The sequence below is a fragment of the Parasteatoda tepidariorum genome, chromosome 10, assembly GCF_982258835.1.
Source record: "Parasteatoda tepidariorum strain Cologne lab strain chromosome 10, Ptep-v5.0, whole genome shotgun sequence".
Lineage (NCBI taxonomy): Eukaryota > Metazoa > Arthropoda > Arachnida > Araneae > Theridiidae > Parasteatoda > Parasteatoda tepidariorum.
The window spans coordinates 1551822-1577107 of NC_141764.1; the positions used below are offsets into that span (position 1 = coordinate 1551822).

At 30.2% G+C, this 25286-nt stretch overlaps 2 protein-coding genes across 3 annotated transcripts in view; one reads left to right on the plus strand and one right to left on the minus strand.

The window, feature by feature from the left end:
• Positions 1-291: 291 nt before the first annotated feature.
• Positions 292-1305, minus strand: tzn (hydroxyacylglutathione hydrolase tenzing norgay). The gene has a single exon (XM_016070408.5). It carries the CDS (start codon positions 1165-1167, stop codon positions 391-393), a length of 777 nt encoding a protein of 258 aa, XP_015925894.2. The 5' UTR covers positions 1168-1305; the 3' UTR covers positions 292-390.
• A 192-nt stretch (positions 1306-1497) lies between these two features.
• Klp64D (kinesin-like protein 64D) overlaps positions 1498-25286 on the plus strand; it is a 30188-nt gene continuing 6399 nt past the window's right edge. Inside the window, exons 1-12 of one of the 2 annotated variants that reach the window (XM_043046671.3) lie at positions 1498-2018; positions 2159-2254; positions 6017-6185; positions 8102-8246; positions 8633-8717; positions 10461-10566; positions 14390-14529; positions 17431-17628; positions 19366-19540; positions 20781-20867; positions 21762-21906; positions 24886-25066. In XM_043046671.3, the coding sequence (XP_042902605.2) occupies positions 2013-2018; positions 2159-2254; positions 6017-6185; positions 8102-8246; positions 8633-8717; positions 10461-10566; positions 14390-14529; positions 17431-17628; positions 19366-19540; positions 20781-20867; positions 21762-21906; positions 24886-25066 (1533 nt within the window). In that variant the 5' untranslated portion in view covers positions 1498-2012. The remainder of the gene's footprint in view (positions 2019-2158; positions 2255-6016; positions 6186-8101; positions 8247-8632; positions 8718-10460; positions 10567-14389; positions 14530-17430; positions 17629-19365; positions 19541-20780; positions 20868-21761; positions 21907-24885; positions 25067-25286) is intronic. The other variant, XM_071184116.2, reaches the window with a different exon arrangement.

Here is a 25286-nt window from a genome sequence, read left to right on the forward strand (position 1 = left end):
TATATTGGGATGTTTAAAAACCATGTGAAAATCATAAACTGCCGAGAATACAATCGAGACATTGTATCGATTTACAATACTATCAGTGTAAATTGAGCGTGTCAAAATGCATGATTCAAATATTACAAAAATTTCTGTAAAAAAAATAATAAATAAACATTTTTTAGTCTTCAAAAGAAAAATCTTTCTGCAAGAACTCTGTAAAGTTCTGCGACAATGTCACTGCGATTCTGCCACGGGGCTGAAGAATATATTGTAACATTCAAATAAATAAAACAAACTTTGCTAAAATATTTTTAAATACTGTTTTTAATAGTATTATGTTTCATAAAAAACTACAAATATGAATAAACAATTAATAATTTTTTTTTTCAAGAAATACATCCCTTTTTAAGTGCGTCTTGCGAAATGATTCTTTTCATTCCTGAGAAAATCCATCACTGCCACCGGATCTTCTAACTTTGCGTGCCTTTTGACTTCATTCCGAAGGACGCGCATAAAAGGATTCAAAAGTTTCTCATCTCCGATAGTTGAGGGAACAGTGGGTTCACCTGCAGCCTTCTTCGTCTTCGCCCATTCTAGCCTTTTTTCAATGACTTCATTTTCGGGTTCAACGTGATGTGCGTACAAAAGATTGTTTGCAGTGTACTCGTGACCGCAGTAGACCATCGTTTGATCGGGCAGTGCACCGAGGATGACAACGAGCGCTTCGTACATTTGATCGGCAGTACCTTCGAAGAATTTTCCGCAACCGGCATAAAACAACGTGTCTCCGGTAAAAACAGCTGGATCCCCTCCTGATGGGTCTTCTACAAAATAACAGACATGCCCTCTGGTGTGACACGGCGTTAGCAGACATTTCACGTTTAAGTTTCCGATTTTAAATTCGTCGCCGTGAGAGACTTTGTCAGTTAATCCATCGATATTAGCATCGCCGCCAAGGACTTGCAAACCTTTTTTCAGTTTCACTAATTCCGCATTTCCACCCGCGTGATCCCAGTGATGGTGAGTAGTGAGCACCGTCGTGAGATCCACTTTGGCATCGTCTGCTGCCTTCAACACTTTATTGGGCTCCACAGGGTCGACAATAGCTGCCTTTCCAGTACTTTCATCAATTATTAAGTACATATAATTGTCATCAAGAGCTCCTAAAATAGATACTTTCATGTTGATAAGGATATATGATTTTATTTTTAAAATATAGAACAAATAATAAGCGTAAATGATAAGAAAACAGTCCTAATAATTTCAATACCGAGCAGACGATATAAAGATAACAAACAAAAGGGAGCCCAGTTACAGTTTAATCGTGATAGCTTTCAACTTTTTAATTCTGCTTCATAAGAGCTTTTATAAATATCAATAATGTGAGTTTTTTCTTTTTTAAGACTCTTCACTCCGATTTAGTTTAATTTAAAGCACTGAAAAATTTAATCACTTTAAGCAAATCATAAAACAAATTTATTCATTTATTATTATTTTTTTAATGGCAGGAACTTGGGGCACTCTTCTCGTTACCCCGGTGGTGGAGCAGTGTCGCCCACATAACACAACCACAAACCCGTTTATAGGGCTACATTCACACAAAAGACTGAAAGAAGCATCCATGCCAGGATTCGAACCTGCGGCCATTGGCTCCTCAGTCAGACACGCTAACCACTCGGCCACCTGAAACAAATTTATTAATAATCTTATTTTTGTTCCCATAGCAACTGATTTGAAGTTAATATCTTTGAACTGAATGAACTTTAAGATCGGATTCGGTTGTAATATACTATTCAAACAACTATTTAAAGAAACATTTAAAAACGAAGTTTTATTCAACCGATTCGATTCTACTGATTTTATCTTCTCAATAAAACAAAACTGTACATGAGAAACAACTAACAAATAATTGATTTCAGTTAGTTCAGGCCTCAGGTGTTTTAAATGCAAACCTCTCTTTTGTTATTAATAATCGTATTTTCATTTTAGATGTAAAGCTTGTTTTGCTTTAATATTCTAAAAATAATATGCCGGTAAGCAAATATCTTGATTCTTGTCTATGTATCTAATTTTTAATTCCTCCTGCGTAAAAATTGGTTTTCATTGAAATCCAGTTTTCAGAAATATCCTCCAGATATATTATAAAAGTAATGTGTGGTTCATATTTTTATAGGTTGAAGCTCCAGAAGCTGAAAATATCAGAGTTGTTGTACGATGTCGTCCTATGAATGAAAATGAAAAAAATAGCCATTTCAAAAATATTGTTGAGGTAAGATATATTTACTCATTTTTATTATTTTTGTGGAAGGTGTTTGTAGTGTATCTACCACAACAAAAATATAATTACAATTCACTAATATATAAGGCAAACTCTATTCTATGTTGGATAAGGTGATCATTTTTTTTTAACCTGAAACCAGGACAACATGAAAAATTTTATAATTCTTAATTAATTTTATAATTCTTTATGAAAAATTCACCCAACAGCCAACCTGTATACCTAAATAAATAAAAAACTTTTAGATACCAAAAAATGTTGTGTTTATTTAAACGCAAGAAATGTGAAAACTAAAATATGATTTTACAATATAAAAATAAAACATAACATGATAAGCCATACCTAATATAATAACATAATAAAACACAAGGAGTTATTTAATTTAATTTGTTTTTTTATATTTTTCTGAGGAATGAATTGCTTTTAACAAATTTTTGTTTTCCTGTATATTTTCATAGAATTCCATACAGGTTGCATTTAAATTATTTTTGAGAATCAACAAAGATTTCAAAGTTTCCACTTTCAATTGGGTTTCTCGCTAGTCCATATGTTGTTTAATAAAGAAAAAACCTGCTCGGTCGGTGCATTAGTTCCTGGCATACAGAGGCAATACTCTACCAATTTGCGGTGCATTAGTTCCTGGCATACAGAGGCAATACTCTACCAATTTGCCAATATTATTGGACACATCGTTTTCTTTAAAGGCTTTATAACAATGTCAATCCACCTATCTGATACCGAAACACAATTTTGTTTCCAATGCCCAAGTTTCTCATCTGTGGTGTAGTGCTGAATGAAACAGATTTCATCAAAGAGCTCATCTTCAATTAAATTTATTTCCGGATAATGTTGAATTAAATAGTCACTGCATACTTGAACCATTTGATGCGTAGGTCTCATGTCTAATGTAATTCAATTAAACTTCTCGATTCCCTCAAAATGGCCTTCCCATTCTTCCAGATACTGAAAATATGTGCTGTAAAATTCCACCACTTTTTCTTTGAAAATATTCGATTTAACTAAGCCGTTTTCTTCTAACCTTTTTAAATTTTGTCGAACTTGCAGAGGCAGAAACACACTTGCTATCCTGTCAGCAATTTTGGTTTTAAGGTCCTTATAAATGATATTTGTTTTCAACATAGAAATATCCTGTCCTTCTATCTTTAAAATAGTGTTATGAAACATTGACGACACATTATGGAGAAAGAAAAGCCAAGATTCGGTTTCAGGATTCTCAAAATAATTTTTAGTAATTGTCGGAGTTTTTTCATTTGACGCAAAATACGATTTTGATGCAGGAAATATTTCCAACACGCTTTTAATGTCTGGTCGTAACGCTAACCACCGCGTAGCACTGTAACCCAAAAGTTTTTTTATATTCTATGTCTACAAAATTCTTTTAATTCACTGAGGCGCACAGTATAAATGTAAAAGTAAGACTAAATCTTGGTAATTGCAGTTTGTATATCAATTGGAACGCAGTCCGCCGCGGTTTGTAGGTTGTTTAAAATATGCGCTGAGCACAACCAATTCCCACAAGCTCCCGTCCTTCCAAAGTAGATTTTAGCTTGGTAAAAATATTATTTTTCCCCGCTCTTCGCATGCCTCCTAAGTTAGTGTTGGTGTTGTCTGCACAAAACCCAAATATCTTGCTTTCTAAATTATGTTTTTTTAAGACCTCTACAATATATACAAAATAATATGGCACTTTTTCCACTATTTGCAATAGAAAACGTACTTCTACATTTTTCACAATATACTTCACTAGAATCAATATTATTACTTTCTTTCTAATTTTATTATTTTTATTTTATTACTTTTTTTGTTTTAATGTTTTCTAATCTGAAACCAGTACTTTTCGTGTACTGGTTTTGTTTAATGACTAACCAGGACTTATGCCCTGAAAACCAGTACTGTACTGGTAAAATCAGTACGAATGGTCACCTTGATGCTGGAGTACCTTTTCATAGAGGAAGGTTGACATGGTCGATGAATATATCTCTACATTGGTGACTCGGACGTGACATGAACACGCTTACCTTGACAGAAACTCCCACTTCGATTTGAACACGCCTACTTCGATGGGCTGTTCACATGGAAAAGTTGACTTGCTACTTGTGACTGCAACATTATCCACCTCCTTGAGCTGTTGCTACTCAATCTCGATCACACAACGTTGGCTTGCATACACTCGACTGCTAATGGCAACACATGAGCAACCACGACTGTGAACTTAAAACAGCTCTCACGATCAGCAAAAGCACGGTGATCTTAGTACAGCTCTCCCAGCCACTCACAAAACAGCATTTAATCAACTAATGGTATCCGTCATCGAATTCTATCACAGCTATAATTCTGGTGGGGTAATACTGTAGCGTATCTACCACTACCATAATACAATTCCAATTCACTAGCATATAAGACATGTTAACTTGATTCTATGTTGGGGTATCTTTTCATAGACAAGATTGTTGATGAATATATCCCCACAGGGGGGTTCTGTTTCTCGCATTTGCGTCAAAGGGGAAGACTTCTGTGTTGTGAAGAATAATTGCCTAGTCTTGGCTATAAACAGAGAAATACAGATTGTCTCTGACCATCCAAATTGCTCCATTGCTCATGGGCAATTTTGCCATAGAGCTTGAATATAGGTGACATCATTGATGGTTGATTTATGTAAACTAACTACAATGTCTTATTTCTGTTCCTAGAGCGAAAGCACTGTATCTTCACTGGTCCTGATCGAGAAAAGTGATAAAACTTGTTTCAATAAGGGAAATCTTAGCAAAGGTCACAATGAGGAATATATTTTCATTAGGTGCAATAATTTAAATGAGAGATGTTGTTTTTATATTTGTATTAAAATTAAATTATGCCATTATTATTGTTTTCCAATTTGTTTTTTCGAAAATAATGAAGTGAAATAACAGTTTTCAAAGTCTTAAGTTAGAAATTAGTGTTGAGTATTTCCATCTTAACTATATAGTTGAAACTTTCCATTTTCAGCTGGTGTTATAGTAATCCAAAGGGGTGCATGTACGCAATTTATATTTCTCTGTTTATAACGGCCAAAACCTGTTTAACACTTATAGTTCTTGTTCACAATTTACAAACAATTGCATTGGCATTCTTAATTCATGACCAATAAAAATAAATTTATGAAAGAAATTGTAGCATGCATCTGTAAATTGTTTTAATTTATTTTTTAGAAAATAGTGAATTTTTTACCTCTCACTCTCATTTTTGTTTTGCTTGTAAGTTTTAAATAATTAACCCAAATTATAAAATATTGAATTACATATTTTCATGCCCTTTAACAACTGAAGAATATCCATTGTTTCTGAAAATATTTTTGCAAATAATTAACCCAAATTATAAAATATTGAATTACATATTTTCATGCCCTTTAACAACTGAAGAATGTCCATTGTTTCTGAAAACATTTTTGCTAAGATAATGTATTAGTTCTTTAATAAATTAGATTTAAAGGAATTTTGTTCACCAGATCATATAAAGTATAAAATGTCAACTTGACAAATCTTCATAAGTTTTGATATGTCTTTTAAAAAAATTTCTATTTGTTTCAAAATTTTTGCTTTACTTCACTGCCACTTGAAAAAATATTTTGCCAAAATCTCAATTGTTAGAGAATAAAGTGCTTTTAAACTATACGAATCTTTAATTTTCACGATACACATTTTCATCTACAAATATTTTAAAGATGTGAAAGTTATTTTTATTGTTTTTATTCAGGTGAAACCAGTTGAAGGTACTGTGACTTTGTCACATCCACATGCATCTGAGTATGACCCTCCTAAAACGTTTACATTTGATACTGTTTTTGGGACGGATTCCACTCAACTGGATGTCTACAATTTAGCTGCTCGTCCCATTGTTGATAATGTTTTAGAAGGCTATAATGGTAATCTTATTAATTTTAAACTAAATCTGATTTCCAGGGTTTGTATGGGCGTCGGAATTCTTTAAAAAGTTCATAAAACTGCGTAAAAGAGCAAAGCATTCACACATCAGTGAACTGCTCACCAAAAAGATCGAGGTACTTAAAGCTTCATACTTTCAATACCAGTTGTATGATAGTAGCAATGTTGTCAGCATTATTCACCAGTCATATTTACTTTCCAGAAAAGCTGGGTAGGTTTCAAGCCACTGATAAAACCTTGATCTTTTCAATGATAGCACAGTGCTTTAACTACTGTGTCATTTTGGTTCAACATTAGTTTCTGAAATTCTTAAAGTGTCTCGATTTCTGACATCCTATTGGAAAATTGTTACCTGTGATTGCGGAAACAAGGATAAAATTTTAACTTTTCTAATATCGTTGATAACAAAAGCTTGATTTGGGAAATTTTTTTAATATTTTAAATTAAAAAATAGAAGTTAGTTCCTTAAAACTTCGAAAAGGTTGGGAATTTGAGAAATTTTTTAGAAGCATTTATTACTCATTATTTAATAAGTATAAATACAATTGAGAGTTTTTTAAAGAAAAGATTTTCTAAATCTTTTCATTTTGCCTTTTTAAATTCTCCTTCACTGTGAAGTTAAATATTGAACATTAATTAATTGAAATTGTTTCAAAAGTCTTAAAAATTATACTTTGTAATATTCTAAATAAATACCCTGACCAAAATTTTAATATTTAAAGTGTGTCCTGCAGGTAAGTCCTGTACCAAAAGCAATTTTGTTATTTGCAATATTGTTCTACTTCTAAATAGGAAAAAAAGAAATTAAAAAAAAAACTTAGCTACATACTATTTCTCAGCCCGATTTACTTGAAGGTTTTGTAAAATATTTCAGTGTTTTATTGCAAACTTGTGGCACTTAAACAATTTTTTGACCAATTTGTTTCTGATTATTCACATACTCTGCTAAATGGAAAATATTTTGAGTGTACACCTAGTAGAATATATGTTTGTGGAAAGTCACGAATAGTATTTTTGTGGGTCGATATGGTGTACAGTGTTTATAAGCTTATTTTCAAAACATTAGAAGCTAGGATATTTTTTATGCACCCTAATATATAGTGAAACATTTTGATGTTCAATGACTGCTTATTTTCACTCTAATCAAAGAATGAAACTAATTTACAATTATGGAAAACAACAAAATAAGAAAGTAACTTTTAAAATAATAAATCAAAATATAAAAGCGCTTCAAGAAGCTAACTGCAAACTTGTTAGTGGTGAAACCAAAAACTGACAGTGCCCGGAGATCCCATAATGGAAAAACAAATAAGAAAAATTTAAATGTAAATGCCAAGAAAAATTGATGTAAAACAATGACAATTTAAAAGTACACTGAGTAAAACTTAATAAAGAGATGCCCATAAAGCAAATGAAGATAAAGTTACAGTTAGAATAGCCTCATCAAAATAAAATATTAATTGCCAAATCATTAAGAACACTTAAGAAATAAATCATGCTGACCCCTTTTTTGTGATTGTTTGTCTATAATTTTTCTTTGCATTTACATTTCAATTTTTCTAATTTGCTTTTCCATTATGGGGCCTCAGGACACTGTCATTTTTCGGTTTCACCACTGACAGCAGAAATGCTCCTGTGTGTTGGCAGGCAGTGTGTCCCCAGATAAAGTGCTGTCCTGCTAACACACATATCTTAAATTGTTGTCGTTTTCTGCTAGAATTGTATTTCTGACTTTTTGCTTATTTTAAATGTAACGAACACATTTGGAATATGTTAGACTTATTCTTACTTTTAAGCTGGATCAGCAGTCTCTAATACATTTTAGTTTCATTTTTTTATAGTCTTTTCTTAAATCTTTATTGCAAAATGTGAAACTATCCACTTTTAATTATTATAGGTACTATCTTTGCATATGGACAAACTGGAACAGGAAAAACTTTCACTATGGAAGGCAATAGGGATATACCTGAACAGAAAGGAATCATTCCAAACTCATTTGCCCACATATTTGGTCACATTGCAAAAGCTGAAGGGGATAAAAGGTATAAAAATACTTTGTTTTATTTAAAAGGACTCATTTTATAAAATTGAAATGCCGTTGGCCTACTTAATGGTTTTGAAATGCTCTATCATGAAATTTTAAAAACTGCATTTTTCAACTAGACTAAAAAGGACAAATAGTTTTAAATTTTTTCGGACATAAAAGAAAAACGGAGGGGGGGGGGCGGATTTGTGCAGTAATGAAAGCTTATTACAAAAAAGAAACATCTTATAGTTTTAGATAAAGCGTGGTGATCATCACTTTTAAAAGACAGAGGATAGGGGGTGAATTTGAACCATTAAGTTGAACCACCGATCTGCACTTAATTATCTTTTTTCTGTATCAACCTAACTAAAATGTAATGCTTTTGTATTTTTATGTAATTAGGTTTCTGGTTCGTGCAACCTATTTAGAAATATATAATGAAGAAGTAAGAGATCTCCTTGGTAAAGATCAAAGTGTTCGTTTAGAGGTAAAAAAAAATTTGTACATTAGTTTTTCTTTTTTTTTTAAATTTCTTTCTGAGTCCACAATTGCGGCCATAGTGAACAAAATCTCTGCAATTATATTGCAAACTGCTAAACATGAAATGTTGCTTTTAAAAATATCGTTCAGATAGTTGAAATTGCGATTAGAAATTAAAGCAAAATGCATGGCAATAGTGCTAAGAATTTTAAGGCCAGTTGGTTTTGTTTGATTGAATTTAGAGCAGTATTTGGGTTTGTTACGTTGTCTAGGTGAGTAAAATGATATGGTGAAATCGATACCATTTCTTGCTTTTAAGTTCTTAAATTTTTTATTTAACCAACTGACTCCTTCGTAGGGTTAATGTATTAATAAAATGAAAATAGTATCAATATTTAATTCTTTATCTTTCTGATTTGATTTTTTTTAGTAAACATAAATTAAACAATTATTTAAAAACTGTACAATTAACTTAGAATGAATGAAGGTTATACATTTAAGTGAATGCTTTTTAATTTCTAAATTATTCCTTCAAAACAGAAAAATAATTTTGCTTGTTTTTTTTTTAATATTATGTTCTGGCTGTAAATATAAGGAATGTTATGGTCTTTTATTCTGGTTTTATGTTTTTGATTTTTTCGTTTTTGATTTTTTTTTTTTCGTGAACATAAAACTAAACATTTAGTTATTTAAAAACTGACAAATACTTTGAGTGAATGTTTTTTGAGTTATAAACTTAAATGAATGTTTTTTTTAAGTTCTAAATCTAAATGCATGTTTTTATGAATATTTTGTGCTGGCTATAAATAGAGTGAATACTATGTTCCTGGTTTTTTATCGTTATCTTCCATTTTGAATTTCACTTACTTTGAACTATTTATTGTTAAAATAGATAGTTTACGCTTTGCAAAACTTCGAATGGGAAATATTTTTTATAAATAAATCATACTGCATAATGAGATCATAATTTTTATCTAAAAATGCAAGTTGTACTTAATATTTTGTTAACCTACAGAGCAAGAGTAACAAGTGTCTTCTGCATTGGAAAAAATTATTCCAAAAGAAATATTGAAACAGTTATAACTATCATCAAGTTTAAATAATATTATCAGTTTTCAAGCTATTCAATATAAAACTTTTAAATGAGTGAAAAATAGAAAGTAACATTGGGAAAAAAATAATCAATTTAATAATTTTTTTTTGAAATTAAAATAATTGTAGTTATTTAATATTTAATTAAATGAGTCTAGTAAGATCTAATTTTTTATTTACATAAAGAACTGTTAAAAATAACACAATCTAATTTTATTAATGCTATAAATTAACAAATTGCATAGTAAACTTATACATTATTGAAAAATACACATTGAATTCCTAATAACTAATTTCTTACTGATTTTTATAAAGTACTAATACTCATTCCGATTTATGATATCGATGTATGGATTTTAAAAATCTTGAACTAAAAAAATTTAACTCATTTTTTTTAAAAGTAAATGTGAAAAACTTTTAATTTACAGATACCATATTTCATTTAGTTTAAATTTAAACTATTTTTTTTAAACCTATTGCTAAACTAATGCATTGGTCATTTTTATCTTCTCTTATTTTGTCCAATTACTTCTGATTTTTTCTTCTTTCTTGCTTTGGAAAAAAAAGATATTAAGTTTTTTTGTTCCTCAACGAAATGCCAAACCTGTTACAGGGTCATTATAAGGTTTTAATCTAAGTTTTTTGATGTTGTATCCAGGTGAAAGAAAGACCAGACATAGGAGTGTATGTAAAAAATCTTACAGGAGTGGTAGTTAAAAATGCTGATGATTTGGATCGTATCATGACTTTGGGAAGCAAAAATCGTGAGTGGTTAATTTACACATTTATTATGTATTTCTCTACAATAGGGGTGCACAACCTTTTTGAGTGAAGGGCCACTTGCACAGCAGGTTGGCTAACGAAGGGCCGCAGATGTATTTAAAAATGTTAATGACAAATGATGTAGTAATGTTTATTTAAACATTGGCGTTCCATTTTTTTATCAATAAACTTAGTAATATCAATAACTTAGTAGTGTTCCATTCATTCAAAAATAAAAAAACTTATACTTTAAAAAAATAAATAAATAAAAAATGCTATTTTTATCATATGAACGATAGATTTATCAAAATAAATAAACATTGAAGAAAAGAAGTGTTTTTTTTTATCATATCATGCAATACGAAAATTCATTTTAGAATTAAATTCTAATAAATAAAAAAAACTGCAATGTGTACTCAGGAATAAAGTTAGAAACAATTGCATTGCTCATATGGTTACAGCTACAGTGACAGTGTCTCAAAATTTTCAAATAGTCACACCCACTCTTTTAGATCAAACCATAAATCCTTACAGTAATAAACGAAATGAAGTTGGGACAATATTTTTAGCGTAAAAAATTTTGACATTTGGCCTTTGGTAAGTGTCACATTTTTTTTTGTTGCTAATAACCAGAAGAGAGTGTCTTAAAAACCTTTAAAAACAGAGAAGAAATGGCAAGGAATGCCTTTTATGGTTTGAAAATTTTCATCCTGACCGTTCTCTCATTTCTGATTGGTTCGTAATTTTTTCTCAATGAGCCAATAATTTTAAACGGAATGTTTATAAATTATTCGGAAGATTGCAGACAACTTTACATAACAGTTAAATAGTTCCAAGCCTAATGTAAACTGGAATACTATAATACAGCAGCTAGTCTCATGATATTTACACTGGAGTCCATGATTTTATTTTATTTTATAACCATTGTTGAACAGTCCACTTGATTCTGAGTTTACAACTACCAATGTTTAACTCCATAGCCTTGTAATTTAAACCCAATCCAGAAGACAAGGGAACTCCTCTATAAAGTATTGGGAGAAATTTGCCTTCATGAAGGACTTTTTAAAAGAACTGCGGCGACTGAACTTAGCTTAATCGGCCACTATCAGTAACTGTCTCTGTTATTCACTAGAAGAATCCTAACCGCCATTGTAGAATGACGCGCTGCTCTTATTTCATATTTTCTCTTCTTATACTTAATACTTAAAATATTTAATAAATACTAATTAAATGAAAACTCAATCTATTCATCTTCTGGAAACAACCAATCACCACAGTGGTGACAGCCGGACGTTCAAATATTAAGGAAATTATGTTATATTTCGCTTCGGATATCGGAAGTTTCATAAAAACGGTACTGTGGCTTTCAAATTTTTCTTTCTTAATTTCTGTCGGAGTGCATACTGTATATTAATTTAATTTCATTATATATATACATTATTACATTTTAATATGCAGTCAACTAATGCTGAAAATACTCACGTAGATAAGGTTGCACTTAAATTACCCCCTTTTTGGCGTACAAATATTAAACTTTGGTTTTTACTAGTTGAAAGTGCATTTACTTTATCTAACATAACACGGGATGAAACTAACTACCCAAGTCTTATTGCACATATCGATGCAAAAACGCTATCTCATGTATCAGATTTGTTATTTTCACCCCCTGCGACCAATAAATATGATACTTTAAAAGAACGTCTCATTACCGAATTTTTGGATTCTGAAAATAAACACATTCGAAAACTACTTTCAGAACTTCAATTAGGTGACCAAAAACCCTCTCTTCTCCTACGACAAATGCGAGAAGTTGCTACCGATTCAGTAACTGAGGATTTTATTAAAACAATATGGCTACAAAGTTTACCCCCTAATGTACAATCTATGTTATCAACTTTAACAGATCAAACACTTGTTAAATTGGTTTTACTAGCTGATAAAATACTTGAAACTTCCCCCATCCAGCAAATAAATTCCATTAAACAAACTGAAACCGATCTAATAAATAATTCATTTGTTGCTCTTCAAAATCAAATTTCAGAGCTCAGCTTACAAGTAGCGAAAATGTCTATGCAGCTATACCGGCGCCAATCAAATTCTCATGGCCGTTCAAACTCAAGAACAAGAAATAAATCAGAAGAACGTTCATTTTGTTTTTATTATTTTCGGTTTGAAAAAGATTCGGTAAAATGTAAACAACCTTGTTCTTTTAATTCGGGTATACGATTATGTGCCACATCATCTGTTTTGCCTGCAGATTCTGTGGCTAATAAATTTGACAACAGATTATTCATTTATGATAAAAATACAAACTTAAATTTTCTTTTTTTTCTTTTTTTTTTCTTATTATTATTAAACAAACTTTCTTCTTTCGGGAAGCTCATGTTGCGTTCTGCCTATTTCTATTAGTAAATATAAATATACGCCTAGCAACATAATGCTATATGCCGCGAATAATTCATCCATTAAAACTTACGGAACGAAACATTTAAAATTATCATTTAACTTTTGTCGCTCATTTGGCTGGAATTTTATTCTCGCGGACATCACCTCGCCAATAATTGCCGCTGATTTTTTAACACATTATGCATTACTTGTTGATCTGAAGAATAAACGTCTCATTGATTCAAACACTTCTTTAAAGTCGAACGGCTATTTCGCTAATTCTTCTCAATGCTCAGTTAAAACTATATCTAATAGTATGCCTTTTCAAAATTTATTACAAGAATTCTCGGATTTTACGAACCCCTCACAAGAAAGAAAATCTATTAAACATTCTACCGTTCATCACATTGAAACAACAGGTTCACCTGTACATTGTGAGCCATGTCGCTTACATCCGAAAGTTTTCGAAGCAGTTAAGCGTGAATTTTTAACAATGTGCGAAAAAGGTCGTCCTTCAAAAAGTCCCTGGTCTTCTCCGTTACATGTTATCAAGAATTCGAATACAAGACCAGCTGGAGATTGTCTACTCTTAAATTCAAAAACCATCCTGTATGGCATTCCCTATTTGCACATGCTCTCCATGGAAAATCAATATTTTCAAAATTAGATATCGTCCGAGCATACTATCATATCCCAGTTAATGAGGCTGATATTCCTAAAACCGTGATAGCCACCCCTTTCGGCTTATTCGAGTTTCCTTTTTTTAAATTTTGGACTCCGTAATGCTGCCCAGACATTTCAACGTTTTATGCATGAAATATTTCGATATCTACCTTTCTGCTATTGGTACTTCGATGATATTTTAGTCTTTAGTAATTCAGAACAAGAGCATATTCAGCATCTTACGGAAGTTTTTAAAAGACTCAGAAATTACGGTTTCACATTAAATGTTTCAAAATGCATACTTGGGGTACCTGAAATTTCGTTACTAGGGCATTCAGTAAACGATAAAGGCATTACTCCTCTTACTGAACACATAGAAGTAATCGACCGGTTTCAAAAGCCAAATACGATCAAAGAGCTTATGCGATTTTTAGGCTTATTAAATTTTTATCGCAGGCATCTACCTAACGCAGCAGCAATCTAACCCACATTTGCATTACACGGAAAGGAAAACCATGAAAATCTCCCCTGGTTAGCCTGATGGTAAGGGGACAGGAGTCCATGATTTAGTATTTTGTACTCGTTACAAATGTCATGGAGGTCTACATGTAAGAAAAAGTTTGCTATATAATGCACATTATATCTAAACAGCCATTCAAAACACCAGGGTTGAACTTCTGCTGAGTTGATTGAAAGATTTAATGTTTTGCAGAAACTATCTATATAGAATTTTTCCTTTTTAGATTTTTAGAATAAAATATATTTTGTATTTTGCAGGTGTTGTTGGAGCTACAAATATGAATTTGCACAGCTCACGATCCCATGCCATCTTTAGCATAACGGTTGAAAGCTGTGAAGAAGGATTTGATGGAAAAGAACACATTCGTGCTGGAAAACTTCATTTAGTTGATCTTGCTGTAAGTTCTAAATATTATCCTATATAATGTATAGACCTAGTTAGGCATTAGTTGTTTAGTAGAAGTGCATTATTTCAACATATAGCTGATTTCCTCAGTCATAATTATAAAGCACAAGAAAAAAGCTATCTCTCAGAGCTAGAATCATGAACAGAACACAACTAAACAGCAACATACTCATAAACGTGGCATAGAGCTGAACTATCTACATGTTGCAACACTTTTCATACTTTCACCATTAGTGTGTGAAGAGTCATAGGAGAAGAAAGTATGTTAGTTTCTGAATTGATTTTAGAATAGATTAAAAACTTTTAAGTTAAAAATCTGTATGTACTGAAAACTACATTGAACATAGTTCCAAAAGAAAGTGTCATGGAAATTTTCAAAAATATTTTTGAGAATTAATTATGGAAAGTATTAGGAAAAGGGAAAATGTTGTACATTTGTATACAGACTGGGAGAGGGGGGGTCAAGCCATGGAACCGCTCTTCTCCCCAAATGGCGTATTTGAGCTTTGCCATTGCGAATGGACAAAGGCGATTCTTGGTGAAAGAGAAACACATTGCTATCTCACTTGACGAATAAACAGGTTTTTGATGATTTTAATCTCTATTGCTAATTCCAAACCAGAATTTTAAAGTGTTTTTCTCTTTCACTTAATTACTGAATAGAAATGTCTAATAAGCATAATTTGTTTTACTTCATATTTTTTACAAATATTCAAAAAATATACTGTAAGAGCTGTCACTAGAGAATATTTATGTGCACATTACTGATAAAGTTTTGATTTAATTAATTAGAAAGTAATTTATAAATTATAATTTTATTATAATTATTAATTTTATTTATCTTTTTATATATAATAATAATTATTAAATTTGCATTATATTTTTTTAATTTTCACCCCCTCCCCTTTATTCATTTCCTTTGAAAGAGTTCATAAACACCCCTTTAATTCAAAAATTGTATCAAGGGAAGGTAATCAAGGGAATAAAATGAGAGGTTCTTAATGTGTTTTACAAAGACTGACACAATTAGTAGAAGCCACAGAACTATAACTTAGTTACAGTTGATACAAAGTTATAAGCGGTAATAGTAATAGTTATTTTTATGTTCAATGTATTTATCATCAAAGCTATTGATAACATAACAAAAGATGTAATTATGCAAACTATTGGATAGATTCTCTTTAATTTATCATTCCATCCCAATATTCAGCTAGTTTATGTCAGTATGTATCAGTGCCGTAGTTGGAATAAAGTATTTGGGTGAACTCTCTTTTTATAGGGTGTAGGTCATAGTTTGCTGATTTTTTGGTTGACCAAAAAGCATGCAGTTTAAATAACTTGGCCAGCATCAATTTAAAATAAAAGTAAACATTTATTTAAAAAAAGGTTTTTTTCCCTGTTTGCATTATTTTTATGTTCAATGTATTTATCATCAAAGCTATTGATAAAATAATTATATAATGTAATAAACTATACATAGCTGCTAACTCTACCGGATTTATCAGTAGACTACTGCACTTTTCCAGTTACTCCTGGTCTACTAGTTTAATAAAAATTCTCCTGGTTTTTGTACATTCTAGAAAATTCCCTAAAATTGAGTAAGTTTCCTAAAAATAAATCCCTATTAAATTTTTGAACAGATTATTGCTTGCTTGCTTGCTTGAATATTTAAATAAAGTAAGTATTCCTGATACATAATAAAGCAAACCTCATTCATAGAAATCAGTTGAATCGATGAAGAAAAAAAATTTCCCTCAGAGCTAAACAGAATTTTCTTTTTTTGCTTTGTAAGAAAATAAAAAAAAGAAAAAATGAAAAGGAGAAAAAAAAATTTTAAAATCTTTTTCATATATTTTATTTATTTTTTAATATAGCAAATCAAATATTTCTGGGAACGGCATTCCCCCATGTTCCCATCCAACTACAGCATTGGTGTATATATATATACATGATTAAATCATTTGTTCGTGGCATTGGACAAAATTCTTTCACTTGTAATTTATTTAAATATTAATGCATAAACTATGGAAAATGTTTAGTAGTTGGAGGAAATGCCTAAATATTAATATGTTTCTGTGCAATATATTACTTATTTTTAAATTTTGCATTGAAATGTGTATTTGTTATTTCATGTACTATGCTTGTTTCAATAAAATATTTAGTCTGTTATTTCATTTTTAATTAAAAAAAACTTATTTTGTATTATTTTTTTGAAAAAAAAAATAGTAATGAGGATACTTAGATTTCGAAAAATTGATACACAATAGATGATACACAATGACAATTGATACACAATGCAATGCAAAATTTGAATACCCGTTTTTTAAATAATGTTCCCTTAAATGTACTTAAGTTTTTCAAGTACAGAAAAAAAAAGGTTTAATAAGAAACCCACTAAGTGCAATATTAAAAAAATAGATTTCCAAACATTTCAAATAAATAGGATAGAAAGGTCATTAAATAATTTATTCAAAACATGATATGACTGAATAAACATCAGAACTAGTGGCTAAAGATTGAATTATTTTAGGGAAAAAGTGCCAGAGAGGCATATTCATATTCAGCATTAAAGGTTAACCTTTTATTTTTTGGGTTCCTTTTATCTGTTATATATCCTTCCAAAAGAGGTGTTTTTATTATTTAAATTTTTAGTGTTTAAGAAGAATCTTTTATTGTTTATTAAAAAAGTTGACAGCTGAATTTTTCCAAATGATAAATCGTCAGTTGTTTAAAAAATAAACCTTTTCAATAAATCATTATATTATCCCAAAACAACTTCCAGATTATATTTCTTTCTACTGTATCTTTATTAATTAGTAATAAATGTGTGAAATATCATTTGAAAAAAATAGAAACTAGTTGTGTGTGCTGAAATGTGCCCATTCTATTCTAGGGTTCTGAGCGGCAAAGTAAGACAGGGTCAAGTGGTCAACGCCTTGTAGAAGCCACCAAAATTAATTTGTCTTTATCCACCCTTGGTAATGTCATTTCAGCATTGGTGGATGGTAAGAGCACCCACATACCATACAGGAATTCTAAGTTAACGAGGCTCTTGCAAGACTCCCTTGGTGGAAATTCTAAAACTTTAATGGTATTTTTTTTATTATTAGCTTTGATCTTGTTCGTATAGTTTTACTTGAAGTTTAGAATTGTACTGTTTTTTTTATATATATAACAGTCGTTGAACAGCCAACCCAATTTAGAGTTTGCGACTACCAATGTTTAACTTCGTAGCCTAGTAATTTTGAACCCAATCCAGAAGACAAGGGAACTCTTGGATCAAGTACTGGGAGAAATTTGCCTTGGTTGAGGACTTTTTGATGGAACTACTAACCGACATTTGCGTTAAATGGAAAGGAAAACCACAAAAACACCCCACAGTTAGTCTAGCGGCAAGGGAACTGTAATCCATGATCTGTCTACCACTGAGGATAGGTTATGTCAGCACCGTGGATGATGTGAGCCAGAAGTGGATTTCGAATAAACTAGTTGTCAAGCAAGGCTGAGGCGTCTCCTTTTTATAGTTTTTTATTTTATAACCGTTGTTGAACAGCCGACCCAATTGTTTGGGTTTACAGCTACAAATGTTCAACTCCGTAGCCTTGTCATTTTGAACCCAATCCTGAAGATAAAGGAATTCCTGAATCAAGTATTGGGAGAAATTTGCCTTTGTACTTTTTGATTGAACTATCCCGCATTTGCACAAACCTGCAATGTTACACGGAGAGGAAAGCCACTCACGGTTAACCTGACGACACGGGGACTCTAACCCATGATCTTTCTACCACTGAGTGCATTTTTCATCAAACACTGTGGTCGGTGCAAGCCGGATGCGGAATTCGTATCGACCAGCCATCGCTGGGATTCGAACCCAGTACACCTCATTGGAAGGTGATCGTTCAATTCCCTGAGCCATCGCTGCTCAGTTAAAAATATTTATAGAAAAAATCAATATTAATTTTTTCCCACCACAACTAAGGCAGATTGTTAAGGTTTAGATAAATTATTAGCCTCTGACAACACTATATTATTTGTTCCAATTATAATTTGTTTTTACTATGGAAACCTAGAACATCATGGAAAGAGTTTTGTAAAAAATTTAAGACATCGCTGATTTTAATAGAACATCGTGGAAAGAGTTTAGTATAAAATTTAAGACATCGCTTAAGATATTTTAAGATATTTTAAATATTACAACCTAGTTTTGTATCACTTTTAATGTGTTACGCATTAAGTAAATTTAAACAATTCTTAAGTTCATAATATTTCAATTTAAAAAATTGCCTGAAATAAATTTTTATTTACGAAAAAAAAATTATCATTTAATATCAGTAAGAATGTGCACACGATGATTGTAAAAGTAGAAATATTTTCTTAGAATACTACATTTCGAATTTGAACTTAGTTTTTTTTAGCCATCTTTCTGTCCCCTCCCCCCCCCCCAGTGAAGGGTTTATTCGATTAGCAAAACAATAATGAATATAAACAAATTTGTGAAGGGTCCGATTAAAAGATAAATTATTTTTTAAGGGTCCGTTTTTATAAGAAGATATTTTGTGAAAGGTCCGTTAACTGACCCAAAATTTCTTCTAAACAGACCCCTGCCTGTATTTAAAGCAAACTCTGATTTACATGTTCACAGTGGTGCTAAACTTATGCGCAAAGAGTGAAATTTAAATCAATATCATCTTTTAATTGTATAAAAAAGCATACCAAATTTAGCTTAGCTAGCGCAACTCCTTTTTTGTGTTGGGATTTTTTTCCTCCAGTGTATATTCTTTTGTTATTTTCTTATGTTCTTTTTATATAATTATTTTGCAATTTATAGTGTGCTAACATTGGTCCGGCCGGATATAATTATGATGAAAGCTTGAGCACCCTGAGGTATGCGAATAGAGCGAAAAACATCAAAAACAAAGCTCGCATTAATGAGGATCCTAAAGACACCATGCTGAAGAAATTCAAAGATGAAATTGAAGATTTAAAGAAGCAGTTGGAGGATGGTATGTTTATGCTTATCCATTTCTGAAGGCAGCAAAAGCTATTTTTGTTTCTAGAAAGGAATTAATGGTAGTAATAGGCACTACTGGCATTGTAAATTTAGGTATTTAATATATGCTAATGTGGGTACTGCAATATTGTGTGTACTTTTTTATTCTTCTGAATTGGATGAATACCATTATGCTTTTTTGTAAAAAAAATAAATAAATAATTGTTTTAACTGATTAGTAATGATTACATTAATTCTATTCATTGCTACATTTTTATTAATTTGCTTTCAGTTTTTTAAAAATAAAATATTGAAAACAATATTTTGACCAATCTCTTATTAGATAGATCATATCACTCAAGTCTATATCGGAGCTTTGTGCCTGTGTCAAAGAAATTGTATCTTAATTTTATTGCTTAATATAATTTTTTGCTAATTCAAATTATGAGTTCTTTCCAACTAGCTAGAGCATTCAAATTTTAACTTCAGTTCTGTACTAAATATCTGTACCAGTTTAAATTGTAATCTAACTGCTACAGGTAGAATTTGTCATTTAATCACTGAAAAAATTTATCATCAATAAAAATATTGCCCAATTTCCAACTACCTAGAGGGGATTTATTCTAATTAAAACTCTGTGCTATAAGAAAATTCTAGTTTCAATTGTTTTGAAACCGAGATAACTATAATCAAAGGTACTTTATTGTATGTAGGCATAGAAAATTTGAAAAAAAAAATTTTTTGGGAGGGGGGATGTATAGTAAAGTAAAAAAGATAAATTAAAAATAATCTATCCAATGGTTTGCATAATCACATCCTTTGTTGTTGCATTTACCACATATAACTTTGTATTAACTGTAGCCAAGTTATAGATCTGTGGCATTTACTAATTGTGTCATTCTTTGCAAAACATATGAGAAACTTCTCATTTTAATGCCTTTATTGTTTATCTGTATACAATTTTTGAGCTAAAGGGCTGTTTATGAATTCTTTCAAATGGAATGAAATTTACATGAACACTTTGAATGCTCCTATTCTGTCAGCTCAAATGACATAATTTTCAAGAAGAAATCAAAGAATCGAAAATTGTGTCAAGTTATTATTATAATAACTGGATTTTTATGTAGGCTTTTTTACTTTGAACAATCCATTTTTTTAAAACATTCACCAGTTAAATTGAGAATTTCATTAAAACTGGGCTCAAAATAGTACCACATTTATTATTTTGTAGTAAATTTAACTCATTTTTGCAGAAGCAAGTGAAGGCGGAACTGAATCAGGTGAAGATGAATCTGATAAAGCTGAAGAAGAACCTAAGCCTAAAACTCATAAGAAAAAGAGTAAGCCTCAACTTTAATTACTCCTTTTTTATGGTTTGTAAATAACATTTTTAAACACCATGTTTGCAGATCACACTAAGACTGTTTCAATAGCAATTATTGTTTTTAAAAAAATTAGTAGAAAAATGATAAATCATAAGTATATATTTCGCATTATTTATTTATTTTTTAATTTAAAAACTAAATTGTATTTGACTTATTTTGCAATTATCATTCAAAATCTGAATTAAAATTTTTGATTTAAACTTTTCAACAACTCTTAAAAACATATGAAATTTTTGATTAATGTTATTGAAAATGCTACAATTTTTGGTTCCACTTACATAGGTTGCTTTTACAATTAGCATTGAAAGTCTAAATGAAAATTTTTGATTTAAACTTTTCAACAACTTTTGAAAACATATGAAATTTATGATTAAAATCATTGGAAATTTTGCCAATTTTGGTTTGCAATTATCATTGAAAATCTAAATTAAAATTATTGATTTAAACTTTTCAATAGCTCTTAAAAACGTATGCAATTTATGATTAAAATCATTGAAAATACTGCCAATTTTGTTTTTCAATTATCATTGAATATCTAAATTAAAATTATTGATTTAAACTTTTCAATAGCTCTTAAAAACATATGTAATTTATGATTAAAATCATTGAAATTTCTGCCAATTTTGATTTTCATTTATGTTTTAAAAGCTAATCTTTCAAATAATGTAATATTCTAATCTCCGATTAAGTGTTAGTGTTACAAAATAACTAATCTGTTTTGCAAAACACATTTAAATATTAAGATTAAAATATTAGTGTTTTTCAGTAGTAACAAATGAATTTATTAGGGTGCCTGTAAGATTGAAAATATGCCTAGACTGTTTTCTGTATTGAATGTTTCTCCACTAGTATCAGAAGAAGAGGTGAAGAAAATGCAGGAACAGATAGAATTAGACAGAAAAGCTCTTACTGAGCGCAAGGACCTGTTGGAAGAAGAACGTCAAAAGATAAGCCAAGAGTTGGAGAAAAGGCAACATGATTTGGCTAATATTAAGTAAGAAATTGTTTATTACCTTTACCCATGCCTTTAAGTAATTAAAATGAATCCTTTGTATACACAGAAGTTCTTAATTGAAGACATTTGAACTTAAAATCTTTATGATTTTTGATAATTGGTATTTGTTTTTTTAATTAATTGAAACCCATTCTCTGCCGTATCTCGTTAAATTTTAAAAGAGAAGTTTTAAAAGAATATTACAAAATTATAGTATTTTATAATAAAGTGAGTAAGGGGGAGAGAGATTAGTGTAAACTAGAATAATTTTATTATTTAAGATCTTGTATTTCTCAAATATAGATTATAACTATAGCCGTCACAGTCAAAATTAGATCATAGTTAGGGCTGCAGGTTTGTCGTGGCGCGAATTTCCGCGATGATTTTCGCGAAATTGTCATCTTTTTTTTTTTAAATCCGCAAATTTCTCAATATGTCTTGACTTGCGCGAAAATTGCTTAAAATGTGATTTTTTTTTCTTCATCTTTTATTTATTATTTTTATTTAACAGAATTTTTTTATTTTCCTGAACCTTAAATTGAACATGTAAAATTGATTAGATATGTAGGGGAGTGAATCAATAGTAAAATGATGTGAAAATAGTTCAGAGATAAGCGATAATCAAAATCTTTTCCACTAAGGTGGTCTTTCTACACTTAGGGAGGGTAACTACCTTCCTGAAGTCAGTAAGAGTACAAAAGAAATTGGAATCACAAAAGAAGGAAAATGTTATAAATCAAATCTTTGACAGAAAAATTGTTATACATGCTATTGCACTGGGCAATGAAATTTTTACTGTCTTTCTACATATCCAGTTAATTTTTCCTAGGCAGCTTCTTGTAATTTCTTAAATATGGATCAGTTTCTTAGATGAAGGGGGGGGGGACTAGTAGTTAGTAGGATCTTGTAACTAGTAGTTTGAATGTAGAATGTTTGAGTTTTCACAGCAATTACTTCTTACAAAGCAACGGTCCAGAAATTGCGTGCTGGTGAAGGAAAATTTATCGAGTTTTGGAAATCAAAGACCGAACGCTCCAAAATAGACAATTCGAAGTTTGTCGCTGCAGAATGTCGCTGCGTTGATGCAGAAGGATCGTTTTCTAAGTATAAAAATGTATTAAGTGATGAAAGACGAAGGATAAATGAGAATAATCTAACAATGTACAATACTTTGTACCAAAATTCTGTTCATTTAAATAAAAATATTAATATTGTTTGAAATTCAAAGAAATACTTTTGTTGTGTATTTTTAAGCTTTTTTTATTATTTGCGCAATTTCTGTCATTTGCATCATTTATGTAATAAATTTTTTTATGTTTAGAATTTGTGTAATTTTCAAAATTTCCCGCGAATTTGGGGTCCTTTTCCCGCGACAAACTTGCAGCCCTAATCATAGTTAAATTTAAATTAATAGCAAAGTAGATCAGTAACAAATATAACATCAATATCTTATATTGATTTAATATTTGTCACTTTGCACTTTTATATGCAGTTGATGTTAATTTCATTGTTACACAGTAAATAATAAAATAAAACAAAATTTTAATAAATTCTAAATTTGCTTTTTAATTACCACTTTATACTGTTTTTATTCATTGCTTTTAATAATAGGTATATTACAATTATAAATATTCTTATTGCATATTTTTAGAGTCATTTTTGATTTGTCTTATTCTACTTAACCAACAATGTACACAAAGAAACAAGTGGCTTTATTGATAGGATGTATTACGCTATTAATAGGATACACTGCTAATAGGACACTATTAATGAATTGTCACACTGGATTCGTTTTATTCTTATTAACTGACAATAAGCCTAAACCAGCAAATTGATAGGATATATTATACTATTAATAGGATATGCTACTTATAGGTTTGAATATTTTTATTGCATATTGTCTAATTTTTCTTTTTTTAATTAACCAACAATGAGCTTAAATGAATAAAAGGACATTAGAGAGTTGGTGTGGACAATGTTAGTAGTGTAATGGTACAATTATTAGGGTTTTTATTAATCAAATTAGGTTCATTTTGTACAGTGCTGTATTTACCAACTTTTCTTTTATTTAGTGAAAATTATATTAATTGTTAGATAAAGAAAAAATTTATGATTTAACTCATTACAAGTTTTTATTATTCAAAATATTTCTCATTTGGACAATAGAACACTCCTAAATATAGTTCAATGGCAGAACAATTAAGGTGTTGCTTTGTTATTGAGAAGAATTAGGGTTGTTGATGGATTAAAGCCTACCCTACTTTAAATCAATGATTACCAGCCTGTTGAGCTGCAAGTTCAGAATGCATTGCAAATTGTAACTGGCTGTGTTAGTGGGGACAAAAACAACTTTTTTTAAAACAAAAAAAAGATTGAAAAGTTCAAATTAGCTTATGAATCATTCAAAAGGAAAACAAATTTAAATAAAAAAAATTATGATCAAAAGAATATAATTAGTTAATTTTTAAATAAATTTATAAAACTTCTCTATGCTAGATGCCTTTGTGTTGGATGTGCAGAGATGATTGTGGTCAGGAAAAAATCCTGATTATTTGTTAACCACCAGAGTCCAGAAACTTCCACTTTTATGTATAAAAATTCTTGTATTTAAAAATACTAGAACTAAAATTTATACTTGACATCTCTTTCATTGTTTTTTTTTTTTGGTAAGATAATAGATGTGATTAGAGACAAAAGTAAACTTATACATAATTAATATTCATTTAAATTATGCTGCATGTAATTTATTTCAAATTAATGTTTTGAAAATACCAATGATTTAAGTTTATGAAGACATTAATCATTTGAAATGAGCCATTCATGATTTTACTCAATAAATTATCAGGAATTTTGAGTTGGGCTTGCAATCACCCTCGAATGTGGGTAAAATATCTTTTACATATATATTATGGTATTACTTTTTATTAGTTTTAAATAAATTATTATTATTTTTTCACAATTTTTATGTAATCATTTTAGAGTTGACCATGACGCGCTTTTGCAAAAACTTCAAGGTCTTGAAAAGCAGATAATTATCGGGGGTGAAAATCTTTTGGAAAAAGCTCAAGAACAAGAAAAACTTCTGGAAGAGAGTTCAAAGGAATTGGAAGAGAGGAAGATAAAAGAATTGGAATTGAAGAAAGCTCTTGAAGAAAAAGAAGTGAATTTCAGTTTTTTATTGATAAATAATGTTTTTTTCTTTACATATTTTATCCTCTTGGCAAGGATAGATAAAGTTCCCTGTTCTTTTCAGTATAAGGAGACTTCCAAACAATTAATTTAGTTTCAATGATTTTTAAAATTTTGGCATTGTCTAATACAGTAAAGAACATTTAATCTGGTATCCAAGAAACTGGGGGAAATTTTGCAGCGGTTTCACA